Source organism: Diorhabda carinulata, chromosome 4 (genome assembly GCF_026250575.1).
Source record: "Diorhabda carinulata isolate Delta chromosome 4, icDioCari1.1, whole genome shotgun sequence".
In the NCBI taxonomy this organism is placed as follows: domain Eukaryota; kingdom Metazoa; phylum Arthropoda; class Insecta; order Coleoptera; family Chrysomelidae; genus Diorhabda; species Diorhabda carinulata.
In genome coordinates, this window is record NC_079463.1 from 9,084,619 (window position 1) to 9,104,564 (window position 19,946).

General features: G+C 31.7%; 1 protein-coding gene across 3 annotated transcripts in view; it reads right to left on the reverse strand.

Moving 5' to 3' along the window:
- The window catches only part of LOC130892641 (probable basic-leucine zipper transcription factor E), a 46,945-nt gene that overhangs the window by 21,065 nt on the left and 5,934 nt on the right, over window positions 1-19,946 (reverse strand). Inside the window, exon 1 of one of the 3 annotated variants that reach the window (XM_057798153.1) lies at window positions 15,100-15,363. The exons of the other annotated variants lie outside the window; for them this stretch is intronic. Within the exon in view, the coding sequence (XP_057654136.1) occupies window positions 15,100-15,195 (96 nt within the window). The 5' untranslated portion in view covers window positions 15,196-15,363. Of the gene's footprint in view, window positions 1-15,099; window positions 15,364-19,946 lie in introns of those variants that run through there. 3 annotated transcript variants of the gene reach the window in all.

Here is a 19,946-nt window from a genome sequence, read left to right on the forward strand (position 1 = left end):
ATGTCAAAGTCAAGTTAAGACTTGTAATTTTATGTCTTAACATGTTTGTGCCAATGGCCGGTTTAGGTTAATTGGGTTCTTAAATAAGAAAATATTATACAGGGTTTATTGAAAAAATTATCGATGTCAAAAAGGCATTTCCTCTGGTATCATGGTTGGATATAGAATTTGAGTGGAACGAAACGGTCAAAGGTCAATGACTGGTCAAGGTCAGAAGTCAAGTCAAGTTGATACTGGTAATTTTATATCTGGGAATGTTAATGCCAATTCGCAGTTGAGGTCAGTCAAGTTTTTAGGTCAGGGAATGTGAATATCCATAACTGGTCAAGCAACATGATATACAGGGTATATGGAATAACTATTAATGTTAAAAAAAGTAGTATTCATCTTTTTCTAGAAATTGATATTGATATTAATTGTTTACTTATTTTGTTTCCAAAGAATTAGAATAAACCCACAATTTGGCACATTCGAATCACTGTTAGAATAAGATATAACTTTAACTGGAATAATATAATGTCAAACTCAAAATAGATATTCAGATGGAATGATTTTTGACTGAATTAATACAATAATTGATATCATAATTTCACACTAATACTTCCTGACTTGACGTACTACCAAACAATATCATCAAATAGTTCAAAGAATTCCAGCTTACTGACATACTATAAATAAATGTCCCAATTTTCTTGAGTAGGTACATTTTTTCTCAAATCGAAAAATTCCTCGTTTATTGGACAAAAAATGTGTTTCGTATTAAAATTCCTCGTATTGTATATGAATTCATAAACTTTAAATAATTTTGGCAAGCTTTGCGTAAATTATAGGAAAATCAATAATCTACCAAGAACCAAGACAGAAATAGACGCGCATTTTGCACACTTTAAATTTAGATTTAATTTGATTGCATAAGGATATTTTTTTCAAAAAAATAGTAAGTATAAAGCGATAATTTATAGCAGTGTTAAAATAAATGCACTGATAAATATTTTGAAAAGCACCTCATGGACTGGGATCCTAAAAATAAAGCCGTTTTGCGTATATATCTTTGATATTGTTATTTGTCAGCTCAATGATTACACAGGTCAACGTAGTTTTGTATTTGTTTATAAAAAAACTGAAACGAATTAATTTAATTAGGTATAATTCTTTTATCGGCTTTTTATATCACATCAAATCACAAAATAGTTGAAGACAGTTTAAAAATGAAACATATTACATTTTTTTTCGTGTTCGTAAGAACTTTATCTCACTAAACTCCAAAAGTGTAGTCCTGCATCCTATTTTCGTTGTAATGATCCTGATAGCGGAGTTCGAATTCCACAATATCTTGATAAAAACGTTCTACTTGTTCTTCTGAATACTCCTCCATGTTATGAACCAGCTCTGGGTAATTTTCAACTTTTTATTCCCGCAAAATCCAAAAACTACTCCCTTAAAACTGTTCTAACATTTTTATAGAGCACTGGTATCTAATTTTGGAAATCCTTCATTAGCGAAAAGTTTTTTTATTTGTGTTTTAACCTTTTCTTCTGATAACTTTGGAAAACATTTTCTAGCTTTTCAACAAATTGTTTTATAAGGCCTCACTTGAGGTATCAAGTCAGCATTAATACATTTCCACATTTTGTTTCCTAATACAAAATGCAGTTAACAGTACCCATGATCGTTAAGTATAGTGTTGGGCATCCACTCTACTATCTCACAAACAGTGATAGTACGGATATTTTGTATATCCACCCTGTAGTCCCATTAAACTTATAGTAAAATTTTCACACTTTCATAGTTTTCTTTCGGGTGTACAGATTGAGCTTTATGTCGTTACATCTTCTTTGGTGAAAAAAGTAGAAAAAATCTCAAGCCGACTTCGTTGCTCTGTTATTTTGACATCAATAAGCACATTCCATTGCTTCAAACGGGAACTCAAAAGCTCTCCCTTCTTCTTAGGTAAATTTATATCTCTTATTACGTCGCTTAAAACCTCTGAGGTAAGATAATGAGCTTCTGGTAGTTACTGTCACGAGATAAACTTGATTGAGACAATTTTGAGGTTCAGGTACTGGAAGTTGTAGACTATGAGAGATTGGAGCCGAAGAGGAGGCAAGTTTAGGATATTTCATGGGTTTTGCAGTTTTGACTTTCGTCATTTTATTGGATTAACAGCACAAAAATAACAGTCACTGACGTGGTCTTTTAGCTCTCGCCAAATTCTTGGTACTGTGAATTTCATCTTCCGTTTTTCACATCGACAGTATCCAAAATTGTGAAGATAACAATTAAAATTTATTCATATGCAAGAAATATTCTACAAGACTGCGTTGTGGAAGATGAAATGTATTAAAAGGGGGTGGAAGGTACTACCTCACCTACCATACTCGCCCAATTCACGCACTCGGATATCCACTTATTCCAATAACCACAATATTTTCTCAGTGGCCAATAAAGTTTTTCTTTTTTTCCTAACCAACTAACGAACTTACCTCTGCACTATATTTCAAGAAGTCTTATTATTTTATGATGTAGAAATGTTCATTTACCAAGCAGCGTTTACTGTTGTACAAAAATCTCCTCGTTAGTTATTCGATATTACGGGATGAGCCTTAAATTGAATATGGATTCTTCTGTAGTACTTCGCTTCACATCTTTTGTAAAGGGTGGGTTTACTTATATCAAAGATAATTTGTTTGCATTTACACTTAAATAAAATTTCAGAGTAGATATACAATTTTCTCATAGTCTTTGCAGCATTCTGCAAGCTGTATTCACCAATCAAAATTCAAATGTTCGTCAAATGTTTCTGGTTCATATGCATAAAAGTGTTAACTTTAAAAATCCCCCAAAAAAAATTTTATGGTGACAAGTCACCAATTTCATGATATTAACCGATAGTCATATGTTCCTTGCAAGTTAGTCTATTTTTGGTATGTTTTCTGGTGTTGGTTTAATCGTTTCAATCGTGAACATTTGGAGAAGATCGTCCGCTCTCAGGTCTTTCACTCGAGTGGTATACTGAGGTTACAAGTGAAGGATCTTCTAAAGATACCAAACATTGCAATTGAAAAAATGGATTCATCTAAATAACCCAAACATAGAAAATTACTGGTTGGACCGAGGACAATTATCAAAACCCGTCGCAAAGAGAGGTTCGTCGACTGGAAAGTCTTTTTTTGTATCTGTGTTTGTGTAACTTAAAAATAATTGAAATTCTTGTGTGGAAAAACTTCTAATAGGTATGGATGAACCTACGTTAGGTCGACAAGGAGATTAAAAACAATGGAGGGAAAAGTTTTTGACAGAAATTTTTCAAAGTGGAAGTAGAAGGTCTTCTCATTATAATGTGTTATCAATGAGGTTATGTTAGATTAGGTTAGGCAATGATACTTTGTAATTTTAAGTGCCACCAAAACACACCATGTAAAAATAAATAACAATTTAAAAAATTGAGATATGATTGTTGCTTTTATTAAAAAAAAACACAATTATTTGTTACAATGTGATTATTTATATTACCAGTTATCCATAGCATGATTATTTTACCAATTACGGAGTATTTTATTCAGTTTTCTAATTATTTTGACTTTCTAGATACCTATCTTGTGATATTCAAACTAGGCTGTACTAGTTTATTCTAGAGCGTGCCTAGGCTAAACTAGTTCTTAAATCGGATTTCGCCAATACATATATATTTTCTAATGGATCTTCAAATGATTTTTCTTACACCACACCTGTTATATTATAATACTCAGTCTGAATATTTTTAAATGTTCCTCCTTGAATCATGCCATTTCGTTGAATGATGTCTCTAATGTTACTGATTCATTCACTCGCACGAATCTTGTAATGCATTTAGAAATTTGTCAACATCCAAAAATATCAACCATTTCACCTACTATTTTCAAAATATATTTCCCTCAATTAGTTTCAATAAATATCATAGTACATAGTACACTTAATTTTCATAATAATTCATGACCAAATTGGTTATGTCATAACAAATGTTGAGATCATTTTCTTAAAATATATTCGACCTTGACTGTAGTTGATCTCGGACTACCTAGAGAGTTGATCATTAATTATTATGACTATTTATGACGCAAAATTTACTAGATTATTTCAGAACTGTTGTTTTTGTTAATGTGAAGGTTTACGATTTATTCAAACCGGTATTAATTGAAAAATATAATTAATATGATAATTTGATAAACGGTATTAGAAAACATTTTACGGAACAAAGATATACACTACTGGTCAAATGCTATCGACCATCCTCCAGTTTGCATGATACACAACAACTAAAAACAATACGGTCGATTCTGATATTTGTATTTTGACGAACATCTATATATAAGAATATAGTAAAAATAAAACTACATTCTGTAATTGTTACAAATTTAAATTTTTATTTTTCGATGTAACTCCCTTTTGCTTTTATTACTTCAGTACAAAATGTTGATAATCTGATCAATTTCGACAAATGATCGTCATCTATTTGGTTCTATTCGTTTTTCAGAAAATTTCGCTGCTTTCTGACTTCTCTGTACAATTTATTGAGCAACAACTCAATCGGATTCGAGTAGGGCGACTGTAATGGCCAAATCATTAATTTGAATACATTCCTCCCTCCCAATTCTTCCAAATACTCTTTGCACAGCTTCGTGGAACGACCCTTCAATTTCTACCAGGTCTCCAGCCGCACTTCCAAAATATCAGTAAAACCATCACCGAGCCTCCACCGTGTTTTACAGTCAGGATTATACTCGGACATACGAAATTTTCTTGTTAAGTTGGTACAAGCTTCAAAGATAACAATCTTAGTCACAAAGAATTGAGATTTAAAAAACGATTTCCATACTTTTACAAGTTTTGCGATGGTTTTGGTTATCATTAATAATTTGTGAATATTGCAAACCATATAATATTAAGTTTTGAAAGATGTAAAAATTGACATTCTACAAATTATTGAAAAGATTAAGTTTTAAATTTATAAAAAAAAAGAAAAATACTTTGTTGAACCAGAAATAGTATTGTGGAGACGATAGTATATATAGAAGGAAAATTTATTACCTGGTCGAAACGTGTATGGATCTTTTGTTTGTAAACATATTTGAGAATGTTCAGAAATTTGACGGAAAACATGATGTCATATCTCCTGCGTTTAGACACTGGTAATATGATTCTATATCTAGTAGATATCTCTTTAGTCAAACATAATTGAAATTAGATTTAATATCAAAAGAGAAAGATTTCTCTAAATTTTATAAATTCTGTTCATTAAAACGGAATTAGAACAACGTTATTCTAGCACGCATTTTCGACTAGGAATGGATTCCATTCTTAAATGATTTTTGCTAATTTTCTGTAGTGGGTTGGTGCCCCTGAATAACAGTTCCATTTTGCCAGATGATTGGACGATGGATAATATTTTGACGAATATTTAACGTTGTTGTTGTTGAGCATTTATAACTTATCCTCAAGACATCAAAAAAACAACTGATTCATTTTTTGTAATAAGAGTGACCCTTTTATCGAAACACAAAGCCATACTTTTTTCATATTCTTTTTCATTTTTGTTTTTCTAATTAACAGTTAGTAAATTATTTATGGACGTAGAGGCTACGTTCCGCAATTCTGGCGGTGTAAATTGAAGTTCTCTACCCGACATTCCGCTTACTTTCATATTCAAATAATATTTCCAAAGTCAACTGTTAAACATGCTACCAATCAACCAACCAACCCTAATGTATATTTTCAAAAAATTTTCTATAAACAAATAATGTGAATACAAGTCGAAACAGAGAAAATTCGTTCCTTCTTTGGAACTCCTGCGAATGAAAAGCCTTCTGTTACTTGTAATGTAAAAAAGTTACATTGAGCTGGCCAGCTAATTGAATCATATCTGATAATAATAAAAACTAATATTAGGTGGATATGAGAAAAAATAATGAGAAAAAAAAATAATTGAGAAGTTAAAAGAGAGATGAAAATAAAACTGAAGAATTTTGAGACGTAGTTGTGTATACCGCAAAAATCTATGACTTTACAACCAAAAATTATATAGGGGAAGGCAGTAACAAATAAAATGAAAGATTTCTAAAATATTTCTTTATTGATCTATTCCTATGCACCTACTGATATGCAATGCAAATGTTGGTTGAATTTTATCATTAAACTTTTGTAAATAGTACACAGGAAATATCATCATATGACTCGTATACAATTAGTGTTTACCCTACAAATATTATGCGAATACCTTCAGAAGTATTTGAAAACAAATTTAAATAGTTTATGCTATAAATATAACATCTACAAATATTGACGACGGTTATCTTAATACCTCATAATTGTGCCTAGACCAAATAAAGACGTTGGACTATTTGGTGAAGCTTTTCACTGTGATTATTTTTTAAATGTCCTCCTTTTATCAATTTTTTTATCGACTATCCTAAATAACTTGTTAGTTTACAGAATGATAAAGCGTAACTTTAGACATAATTTAAATGTAAATGGAAAGAAATGAGTGAACTAAAGATTCCAAAAAATATTAATACCGACAAAGTAACAATATTGGATATTAAATGGATATTAAATGGATGAAGAACAAATGGAAATAAGAAAATAATAATAAAGTTAGGAATACGAAACTTCCAAATGAAGCAAGCTACTAAACGAAAATTTGAGAATGTCTAATGTAGGAAAAAAATCACAATTAATGCATAATTAATAACGAATCATCTGGTCGTTCAACTTATTTCTGTTTTGTTGAATCAGTGCCTTGGAAATAGTGCAACGAAAAAACAATCTTTTGAGAAATTCATCTGCATACTCCCAAATGAAGAACTAGAAGAAGCTTACAGCAACATAAATTATGGAAATTGCTCAAACCAAAAACAAAACGCCATATCACATCATTAAAAAGGCTGGTAGTGGTTCTAATATATAATAAATTGCGAACCAAGATAATACGATTAAAAACAATAAAAATTAAGACCATTGTCATAACCATAAGATACAATTGATCTATTAGGGTACCAAGAAAAAAGGGTATCTTCATCAATTGCTAATGTTTCTATTATAGGTGATTACATAATTTTATCAAGCACTTTGCTGGTTTTATCGGTTGCTAACGAAATAACCTTAATGCTAACAAAGAGGAAACAACCCATGATTAATTCGTTGTCAATAACGAGAAAGATTACACTATCGGTCAAAATTTTTTGTCCACCCCATAATTTATTCATAAAATTTCAAAATCTTATCTTTGACAAATTTCTCTTTCACATTGTCAAGCGAAAATCGAAACGAACGGTGTCTTATAAACTAAAAGTAATATTGTCCGTTATTTGTTTACTTTAAACGAGAACATGTTTATATTTTGATTACGAATCTGTCTTCGTTAGGTGGAAGACGCTGATACCCCTTACCGCACTATACGCGTTACCCACCTTTAAAATTTCCTTGAGTGTTTTGCTTACTTGACAACACGAAAAAAGATTGTTTACAAAGTGTTTCGCGCGTCGTTCGTTCTATGCAAGGCAGCAGTGCAAACTCGTGTTTCCAATAAATGAGGAAACATGTGATATCTATAGTCCGGGAGCCAGGTGAAAATTTGGCTGATTATTTCCTTTCGCAAGATAATTGATATGCATCAGAGAGTTATGTAAAAAAGCCTAGTAAACGTTAGCTGTAACTCGCTGGGTGGGATAAGCGCCAGTAGCCTCCCACGCACGACAAAAAGTTATAAATTCAGTCATTTCCTCCCAGCTGAAAATTTGTAAATTGATTGTTGATATACTGCTGTGATATAGAAAAACAATCAGGTAATTATTTAGTTTAGGTTGTATCTCCCGATTTCCTTGAAATTTTAGTATGTTTTTTATGCTGAACAAGAAGATTGGATACATTCGTGACATTTCTTCAATAAATGCTTCAATTCTATTTGAATATGAATAATGTGTTTTAAATGAAAATTACCTAATAATAACCTAACCTAACCTAAAATATGTGAAGGAATAATTTCCACGCCCTACATATTTTCCTTTATATATTAAATTGATCAGCATAATTTGCTCCACAACATACTAAAATTTCAAGGAAATAATTAATAACTAAACAATTACCAACAATCAGCTATCAGTTAGGCGAGGAAAACCTGGTCAGCTGATGCAGTAGATACTTCCGCTTAACTCCTACTTAATAACTTCCAAAGTTTCAGCTGAAGGTTTTTCCACTGAGATGTAGCCAACTGACCTATATATTCATTCACATCGACATATTAGCTATCATCAATAAAAATTTTATTTGAGAGGAAATCACTGAAAATATATTTTTTTTTAATTTCGAAGCGCCAACTAACGTAGTCAGCTGATTATTTTGTTTCCTCGAGATATTGGGATAGTTACAGTTTCACAAATTTTTAGTCGGGAGGAAATGACTAAATTTCTATTCTTTTTCTCATCTCATCCCACCCACCTAGCCGCAGATGACGTGCACTTGGCTTTATAATACGACTCTTTGATTAATTTTAATAATTATCTCTTAAGAGGAACTTAGACATGTATTTCTGTTACTAGCTCCAGAACTACTATCGTCTTATCAATATTGATCCAGTGTCTAATACCTTATATCTCAATATTTTAATAACAAAATTAAAATATTCCCAACTATAAATGTAACACACCATATAGATGTATATTTACAAACATTCCAATCCCACAACTTGTAATTAGTATGAACTTTGTCAGCGTAAATACGAAAAGTATAGATAATCAGGACATACACATAATCTTTCGAAGTAACGATTACAGAATTTTCCGTTTAAGGTATTTCATAACAAAACCGTTAACCTCAATTTTATATTAAACGCATCACATCTACTTTAGTGTCATTATGATTGAATATGCAATTAAGAACACTTGTGCAACAACAATGTATTCATTCTTGAAACTACATATCTTCCAATATTTTATAATATAATAAATATAAATAAAATGAGTGTATATTTAATTGGGGCGAAATCAAACCATCCCGTACCTATAAGATCCGAATTACTATCTTGTTAAGTTCAGTTTCTCATCTGGCCATGAGTTCACTCTCGAAACATCTAAAGAGTATCAAATAACAGGTAGCTTAATAGTCGTTAACCATGTACATTAAATAAAGTAATTAAAGGAAAAAAGCATCAAAATACAACGAAACCAAGTAAAAATTAAAACTAATAAAAGGAATACAAAACTCAAACTTCCAAATAACATTAAATACTAAATACCATTAAATGGTAGACAGATAGTTTAAAAACTACAAAAAGATCTGGTGCTGGAGTATTTGGGACTGCTACCAAATACTCATCTTACCAGAGAATCTTACTGGTAGGAATCGTTGCTATCTAAAGATTCGTGGAAGTAAACCCTGAGAAACTACCATAAATGTGGCATAGTAATTCACATTGATAGTTAAACAGCTATTGACTCAATTAGCTTCCATAGCAACGATCGCAAACTGGTATGGGGATGCCGAAAAAAACTTGATACAATCTTTTAGTATGAATTCTTGAATATCTACGAATCAACGGATCCTTTGCCAGAAAAGGAGCAAGTACGTCTTTTACTGACCTGAAGACGTTCTATGGTGGAGCGAAAGTGACGGATTGTGGTAGTATCTTTCTAGGATAACTTTAACACTGGTGAATTTAAATAGTATTGGGATCTTAGTAAAAACAAGCTTCACCTCTTCACCAGCTTCCTCGCAGAGTACTGCTGCTTCACAAAGCACCTCTTGAGATTATGTGTAGCCGAAACTACCGAATGTAGATTCTGTGGGCATGAAGAAGAAGCTTCAGTTCACCAAGCATTCGCGAAGAATACCGAAGTGTGGGAGGTAGCACCTAACATCATTCAAGTCAGTGCGGGGTAGCATTGAAAACAGATCTGATGATGGGTATAATAAATTTAAAGGTAGTAGATGATGATAATAACAGACAATTCTGGCGTAGTATAATAGCATTGAGAGGAAAGAAAAAGAAGAAGATATATAAAACAAACTAAAGATATATTAAATACATTAAACTCCGTTTGCTCGAAGTAATTCAAGGAAGAAGCAGACCAAACATACATCATGTCAGAAGAGCAAAAAAGGAAATACAAATGTGGAAGAAATCAATTATGAATTAGTCAAAGACGTAATGCAGGGAATCAAAATCATAAAACTAAACAGGGCAGATGTGCGGGAGATGATAGAAGAAGCATGGAGGTCAGAAACAATAATACAAGAATGGGAGGAGGATCTGCTATTCAAAATCCACAGGAAAGGAGCACAAACAAAGTGCGAACACTACAGAACAATTTGTCTAATTTCAGTGTTCTACAAGATGTACACTGGTATAATAGAAGGGAGACTAAGAGAAGAAGTAGGCAAGAAACTGGAAGAAGAGCAAGCAGCATTCAGAAAAAGAAGACAGACAATAGATAATATTTTCCTACTGGCCTTAACGTTCATAGACCCGATAGCAGCTTTTGACTCAATTCGTAAAAACAACGTGTGGAAGATATCAATCAAACAAGAAATACCAAAAAAAGACAATAAATATCACAAGAAGCGTATAAAAAAGAATAAGAGGAAAGTTCAAAGATCAAGATGGGAAAATGAGAAAACAAGGGAACAGCATAAGTCCACTGTAGCTCAGACAACAATGGATGAAACACTAAAAAAAGTAAAGAAACGGTGGAGACATCTATAATCGGACATAGGATACTCAAAATGGTGCCACAAAACATAGAAGGGTTAAGGCCTGGTTTCTCTGACCAGATCGGCCCGAAATATTTCGGTGGTATAGCACAAAAAGTTAGTTAATGTTTTCGGTAAAACCCAGTCTCCCAGTATATTACATAGTAGAGGTATGTATAAAAGATCGGAACGAAGTTTCGGGAAAGTGTGCGGACAGCAGTTCGTCTCGATCAAACTAGTTTTGATTTGAACGATTTTTAAACGGATCAGTTCGCCGGAACTTATTGAATTTGTTTATATTTTAGAAATCTGTACATTTTTATTTCTATCAGCATTATAATTATTTTATAAAACATAAATGTAAAAAGATATGTCCGTCGGCAAGACGTACTACAAATTAGACTTTTCTGCGCTGGAGGATGAAATATTAATTGACAAAGTGAAAGAAAATCCTCCGTTATATGCAAAAAAATTGAAAAGTTACAAGGACATGAAAATGAAGTATAATATTTGGGCAAAAATTGCAGAGGAAATGGGAGAGAAATATCCGTATCCATTTTGAAGATCAAAAATCACCCAACTTAATCTTAAAGACAACTAGGTATATCGCAACGGATTGAATCTTCAGACAAACCTAGAGCGTTCTTTACGCGAATATTCACCGAAATATTTCGGCCCGATCTGATCAGAGAAATCAGAGCTTTATCAAATGCAGACGACATCATAATTATGACAAAATATCACAGAAAAAATTGTATTGAAGAAGATGAATAAATTAACATAGAAAAATGGAAAATAATGATAATAAAGGAGAAAATGGATTCAAAGTCAAAATAATCACCTAAACGTTCCATTTCCCAAATGTGAGAGATAGAACCATTGGCTAGACACCTTAAGAAGAAACAATATCTATTCCATTATAGAGCCTAGAAGTTGATGACGAAGATAAAAGAGCTGGGAGTCAATTTTCTGTAATTTATTACAGTGTGGATCTCACAATGGTTGGACAATCGTGCTTGTCAGTGGAAGATAATAATTCCGAATAAAGGTACCTTGTAAATGAAATGTCAGCGCGAAAGACTACAGCGCATTTTTCACCATTAGCAATCAGGGAATATTAATAATACTCTTAGTTTATAAAAAAGAAGTTTACATGAAAAGAAAAGAAAATCATCAATAATTTCATTTATTAATTAATATAAATTCACAGATCAAATGCAAGCACTTTGCATAAGTCTGTTTGGTTAAATACCCAAAATTTGAATGAAGAGATTTTTTGCAAAATATGCATTTGAACATTTAACAAGGATGGAATAAGACCGATTTACAAAACGAATATGGATGCCAAAACAGGAAAAAGGAGAAGGGGCAGACCAAAAACCATGGAACGAACAAATAGCAGATACAGGAATAGGCAACAGACAATAAATCAAATGTTGATACTGGCAATGACAGGAAAATATTGAGAAAATGGGTATATAGAATAATAAATAAATTTCCGACGCTTCAGAGAGGGCAAAAGAAAAATGATAAGAAGGTTGTAGAGTAATGTACGTACTAGCTTTTACTCGCGGCTTTACTCGCATCGAATCCATTAAATAAGTATCAGAAATCATTATAATAAAAAAGAACGAAGTCTGTAGCTATATTAGAACCTGAGATATAGATCTTTGAAGTAGAAAAATTGCCAAAAACCTACAAAAAAATCCATAACTCCACATTGAATGTCCGCGCCTAGCTCCTCTCCAACTCAACCGATTTAAGTGTTCAAAAACTCAAAAGAAAGAAGGTGTTTCAGCGAGAGTTCTTAAACCAAAACGAAGTCTCTATCTTGAATAGAACCTGAGATATTGAGGATAGAACGTGTGTACGTGAAAACCTCTCATAAGTAATGTACAGGGGGAAATCGCATTTGAGTATAATTTGAGAATGGTGAAAATTAGATGAAATCCGATGGCTGATGGCTGATCTGTGCATCAATACCTTTCATTGAAAAAAAAAATTAACCAAATCGGTTGGGTAGAACGCCTGAACGGACTCGGAATGGAAATCATCAATTTTTTTAATATATAAGATGGTCAAAGTAACATTCCTATATTTTATTAGGTTAGGTTAGGTTATTGTCTCAGGTAAATTATCAGCAAACATGGTGGAGCCCGTTTATCACATTATAAACAAATAATATACAGCATATTATATTGTTGTAAATATATTGCCATAATCAGTCATCGTTGACTAGTAATCGTCTATAAATATCTATATTGAAGGCAATTGAGTATAAACCACGGAACGAAAATAACTACGACAGTATAATTCTAGCTTTTCGTATGCTTTTTCTTTATTATCTCTACTTAGTTTTAATCTTGGCTTGAATATATGTTTGCCTTGCCGTGCCAATTAATCTGAAGTTTGGGATTCAAAATTCATTGAAATGTAGCAAAAATGTTATGAAACACTTAAAATACATTTAATTGAAAATATTAAAAACAAAGTTAACCAAAAATCACAATAATTATAAATTAGATAAATATATTGAAGAATTAAAACACAACTGAAGTTACATATTTAATTAGGTCACGTGAATTTCTAAATTCAATCCCAGCAGTTATAAAAAGGTACAAAACTTTCTATACCCTTTTATCTGCAAATAAAATTTTTATCAAAGTTTTATTGGGTTGTTTATACTCATTGTGTATAAAGAATTAATTAGGTAATGATTTTTTTATCCTTATAATTATCTACATAGAAATCTGAGTAGGAATCTTCATTATTTATATATTAGGTTAGGTATTTGTTTTACGAGGGTTGCAATGTTTTGGGATAGTCAAATAAAAACAAATAGTTATAATTGGATATGGTTTTTGAAAATATTCTCCATTGAGATCAATACTTTGCATGCGTTTGAACTAATTGTTCAAGCATTTTTCCCATTGCGATTTTGGTACCCACAAAACATGTATTTAGAACGCTTCAACGGCTTCTTCGGGTGTAGAAAAACGTTGACCTCGTAATTTATTTTCGATCTACGGGAATAAGAAGAAATCATTGGCTTCCAAACAAGGACTGTGAGGCCCCTCAATTTGAACAAAAATATCTACAGTTACTTTTTCACAAAATATTTTAAAATCAACGAAATAGATCCAGACGAATTTTTTAAACATAGATGAATGGATACGGTTCATATGATTAACATTTGAACTTATTGAGCAGAGGTTAAACAACACATTCAATGAGAAAACCTGATTTTGGATTAGATCAGGAAGTTCCTATCATGGAATTTTCAAATGGAAAAAGTTGAAAAACTATCATTGACATTTATGAACGTCTAGAGCGCATCACGCTCGCATTCATTCTGTGTACGACTTAAGGTTTAATCAAAGTTTAGTTAATGTAGTAAGTGGATTTTCCTACAACAAGACACTACGGGAAATAAGATCGAAGAAGTTGATGGTATTGAACTACTACCGTATCCAGCATTTAGTACGGACTTTACACCATCAGATTACTATTTATTCAGATCCATTCAAAATTCTTGCGTGGAAAAAATTTGAATCCAAAGGATATGTTGAAAATGTAGTGAGAAAAGCTCGACTATTGGTTCCCCTAATAACTCGAAAAGCTTACTGAACTTTGTGTTAAAACCATAAAATACAAAGGGCTATACTTCGCATATTAGGGCTGTTTTTTGCATATTATTCAATAATTAAAGTTATTTTTAGCTTATTTTTACAGGTTCTTTTTTTTGAGGAAATTTGCCCAGTACCATGTGAATTAGTGGATGATTTACAAAATAATTTTTATTTAACTATTTATATATATAAATCTTGTTAAACGGTGAAGTTTTTATTTTAATTTGATTGAAAATATCTGACGATGTAGCACACTTTTGGTCTTCACCAAAATATTCATATTTGTGAAGTTTTGTTCTAATTAGTCATCGTATATTACAATTTGTTTTTTCTTTAATCCCAACCAAATATAGTAATTGTTTGGGATTGAATCCCTCCTACAAGAACAGTCTTATTTTAATCGACATAATATATCTTATTTCCATAACCAGTTTTTTCATGGATAAATTGCTCGAGTTTGTATCATGTTCTGTTAATAAATTGACATAAATTAATAAATACCTCCAATTAGAATTGATAGGATTTGATGTTGATTTCGAATAATAAATAAAAAACTCTTTTCTTAGATAAAATATTCCTTTAAATCTCCGAAATGAGTAAATACATTGTTTTAAATCGATGACTAACGTTCAAGCAATTTTCTTGATCACTGAATACATTAAGATCATGCAAGAAACAGGTTTATGGGTATAAATGTACCGAAAAGTATACCTCTCGGTTAAATAATGTATTAACCTTTTCAACTCACGTGTAATCTATTGATTATCCTATCAAACTGTGACGTTGATTTATTTGTATTATCCACAGCGTCCTGTGATTTCTTTTTACATAATTTGTTTCCCATTTCGGGTATTTCAATAATAGAACAAAAACAAAGAATCGCGGTCGATATAGCGAGATTATGTATAAACCAAAACAAAACACGGACGCGTATCAAGTCGGCCTCGCGCACTAGAATGTATGTAGTAGACCTCGGTACGCGAACTAAGCTGAGCCAACCACTGACTGAGTCGCTGTATTTTCTATTGACAGGTAGGTGAGACACCAAGCACCCACCTCATATGCTCTGTACATTTACAGGGTTGGAAATAAATTGCGAGATATCCAATATTTTGAATTTATATATATATGGTGATTGATAAAATTCAGTGTGTCCTCTGTCCTTTGAGATATCAATTTGAAAATTTGGGGGATTATAGCCGTCGATTCTCTTCACATTCAAAAAATATTTACAATCTTACAGGGTGTTCCAGAATATTGTTCCATATCAAACTCATATTTTTTTAAATGAAACTCAAACAGCAATGATAAAATATAGGAACGTAATCAATGTTTTGCAGAGAAAAATCAAAATATCTCTAAAGCTAATAATTTTAGGTATAGGAAAAAGAAGAAGTATGTTGGTAGTACTAATACTCACATCAAATTTATTTATTTATATATTTATTTTATATTTATATATATATTTATTTAGAAAAATCAAGAAAATAATGTATTGTTATTTTGATTCACCCTGTATCAGATTCAATGAATACTAACGAAATGGGTAATTTTCCACAAGTTTTTCTACTATTCGAATGCTTTAGCAGCAATAGATCTTCATTCTTGAATTTCTCTTACATTGTACAGGGTATTAAACGATTTTTATTGAAAATGGGTTACAGCTTTTTAAATACCCCGTATAACACATCACAACTCCATATTATTGTATGAAGAGGTCAATATGCAATAGAATATAGGGTGTTTCATTAAAAAAAATAATTTTGATATGGCATAACATTCTAAAACACCTTGTGAATAATTTTATGATATAAGACTAATGCCTCAAATTTTCAAATTGATATTTCAAAGGACAGAGAAGGCACTGGACTTTAGAACACCAATCAATCACCCTGTAGATTTCTTAATATTTAAATAGTTAGTATTTTAGCCGAAAACATTATATTTGTTGTGTGATGGGAAAATGTTTTGGTATTTGCTTTATCGAGTAGGGTAAACTACATATACAGTACGTAGTAATTAGATAGATCTTTTTCAAAATCTGTAATTTTCGAAGGCGCACCGATTTTTCTTGTTCTTGTTACTAGATATCAATACTGCGGTTTTCAATTCCATTTCTTAGGTAAAATTTTGACAAGGAACGTTAAATTTTTTCTATCACTCATCTTCCCATTAAACGTTGAGGCCTCAACTCAGGTAAAACTGCTAATGTTTTCTGTATTGAATTGTACTTGTGGATTGCATAATTTTATATCTTCAATCTTCTTTTCCTCTCTTGAAATGTATTCTTTTTTTGACTTTACAGTCTTTTTCTCTAGTTCCTTGATTTTCTCTTTTAACCGATTTTTCATAGTTGTCATTTCATTCTTGATATCCGATTTTAGAGATGAGATTTTGTTTTCTACTTCATTGAAACTAGTCTATTTTACAGGTGTGACATTTTATTTATTCTTTTTTGTGAAGGTTTCTTGAAATAACTGGTTTATGTTTTTTTAGTATGGCTTCGTGGGAAAAGCAGGAAAGTTTATTGGAAAAATGTCTGAGAGTTCAGCTGAGGATGGAACAGATAAAGGCCCTGATTTTCAAAATATTGATTCGGATAAGTGAGAAAATAATGTAGAAATTATTAGTGACATCGAACAAGACATTTTGGAATCAGAGGAATGATAAAACTCGACCTAATACGGCTCGGAGCTCATCAGCAAAGACTGCACTATCATTTGGTAAATATAAAATGCCCAGACGTGGAAGAACATGGAAAGAAGATCTTCTTATCAAACATTTCACCGGTGTGAAACTGCCAGTAAAAAATGTAAAAAAAATAGTGATTTCTGCTCATTATTTTCCAGATACTCTGCTAAGTATTTTTGTTTCATACACTAATCAACACATACAAGCAAAACAGGAAAATTACAAAAAGAAAAATATCAGAACCACGAATTTAATTGAAATTAAAGCATGGATTGGTCTTTTGTATTTAGCAGGTATTCCAAAATCTCATCGTCTCGATCTTGAGGAAAATTGGAACAAAAATGGTACAGGTGTAGATCCGACTAACGATGTCGCAACAAACTTTTCGATTTTTATTACATATGAGGTTTGACGAATTGACTACGCATCAAGAACGCAAATAATAACTCTACTCCAATAAGGGAATTTTTTTATGGTTTTATCAATAACTACATAACTGCATATATTCCTTTTGAATATCCAACCATAGACGAAAAGCTGAAAGTGTTTCGCTTAAGATGTAGTTTTTGCCAATATATTCCAAGCAAACCTGCTAGATTTGGCATAAAGGTATTTGCATTTGTGGACGCAAAGACATTTTATACCGTTAATATGGAGGTATATCGTGGTAAGCAGCTCGATGACCATTTATCAGTAAACAACTCACCAAAAGACGTCGTTGCCAAACTTTGTGAACCAATACGTGACTCTGGAAAAAACAATACGGTTGTAAATTGGTTTACTTATATGCACCTACTTGAAAACCTGGAAAAGAATTTAAACCTAAGCCTTCCAGGTACAATAAGAAGAAACATAAAAGAGTTACCTCTTGAATTTTATTGATCAGCAAATCAACAGTCTAGATGTTTGCTTTTCAACAAAGTGCTAAGTTAGTATCATATATTCCAAAGAAAGGCAAGAATTTTTTACGAAAAGACAAATCCAAAATAATTATAGCTTACAACAAGACCAAAGAAGGAGTTGAATGTATTGATAAACCGTGCACGGCATATGATGTGTTAAAAAATACTCGCAGATACCCGATCTCAATTTTTTATTCGTTTCTTAACGTTGGTGAAATTAACATTTTTGTTGTTAATACAACAAAAAAATCCACCTGGAATATTCGAATAAGAAAATTTTTAGAGACATTGGCATTTTAACTAAATAAAGGTTATTTTCAACGTTGACTTACTGAGATTATGCTAAATATTGTAAACCAACAAATTAGGCGAGTCTTGGGCCTAGAAACCCCTCATACTCCTAGAGAATTTGGTATGCGGACACTGTGCCTTTTCTGATTGGATGAAAAATTACATGTTTCTTGTGACTATCCTTTTAATGAAGACGAAAACGAAAAACTTTATGGCACAATGCTTAGTCCAGTTTTTTTAATGAAATGGTTTATTTAGAATCTGTTTTCACTTTATACTAATAAAGTTATTTGATATGTTGTTTTATTTAACAAGTTTTTTTTATTGCGGATTTCCGCGTGCGACCTTTCATACCTTAAAAGTAAACGCGACCTATGAAAGTTTATAAGGATGGCAATAATTTCAGACTATCCTGTACAAAGCGTATTTTTGTTATTGATAGACTACCGTTTATTTTTTTTCATATAAGTATGTTGTTTCAATTTAAGCTAGCACGAGATCCAGATTTCACGTACTGATAATTATATTAGGATACAATAGTGAATTAATTCAATCGATGAGGTAAAATTGCGAAAAAGTATTTGTGTATACAAAAAAAACCTAGCAACCTACATAATATAAAGAATTTTCAGGGCATGACTTTTTTATGCTCGCCAACGAAATTTAAAATTCAGTTTAAATGATTCTACACAACAAAACGAAAGAAGAAATGAAGAATTTTTCTTCGCCCAATTGAACTGTTCATTTGGTAACTGTTAAAATTGAGATAGATTTGAGATGAGCTCCACACAATCGCTAGACTTTCCTAGTATCGATTTTCCGATTCCATTTTTGAAAACACTTTCCGATATCACATACCGTGAGATTCTAGAAACTCGTTTTCGGTCTCATACATCTTTTCTATAGTATTCTTATCAATATAGGATAGCAAAACTTTTTTCGTATTGACACTTTCACAAAATACGGTAACCATCTGTTATATATTTTTTATTCCATATTTTCGTTTTCGTTATATATATTTTCAAAGCAAAAGGAAAAGAAAGTTTTAAGAAATAATTGATCATTTATTTTTTTTCTGTATAATAAGTGAAATTGTACAATAAAACTGTCAATCTGGTAACTAATTAATGGAGAATGACTTGAAGCTAAATTATTTTGTAATTATTAGTTCCTAGATCTAACGAGACGAAATGATAAAAGTGGTTCATGAAATAGATCGAGAATACAATTAGACATTTCAACCCGCTTTTAAATCAGTAACACATTTTTGTTTGTAATTTTCTTTTAATTGTAATAATAAATATTTTTAAGAAGCTACTTCGAACAAATTTATTATTTACTATCCTCTCGAAGACAATCAAGTTGAAATAACCGCCTTTAAAAAAGAATGCTGTCAATACGATTGTTCGGGGTCGTAGATATTCGCTTAATTTTGCACATGAACATAAAAAAAAAACAAATCGAAGATAATAGTTGCTTAATAAGATCTCACTGAGCCAGTGGAAAAACCGCTCAGACGACTAGTATGATACTCCAAGCACACTAGAACGAGAGACTGATAATTTCGAACCCAAGGTTGAAAAATAGGAAGACTCCAGGACCGGAAAATATCACTAACAAAATTATTTATGTTATGGCAACCACCAATAAAAGAGGAGGCGACGTTTTCGCGGACAGTATCCACAATTCATAAGAATAGACAGAAGGAAGA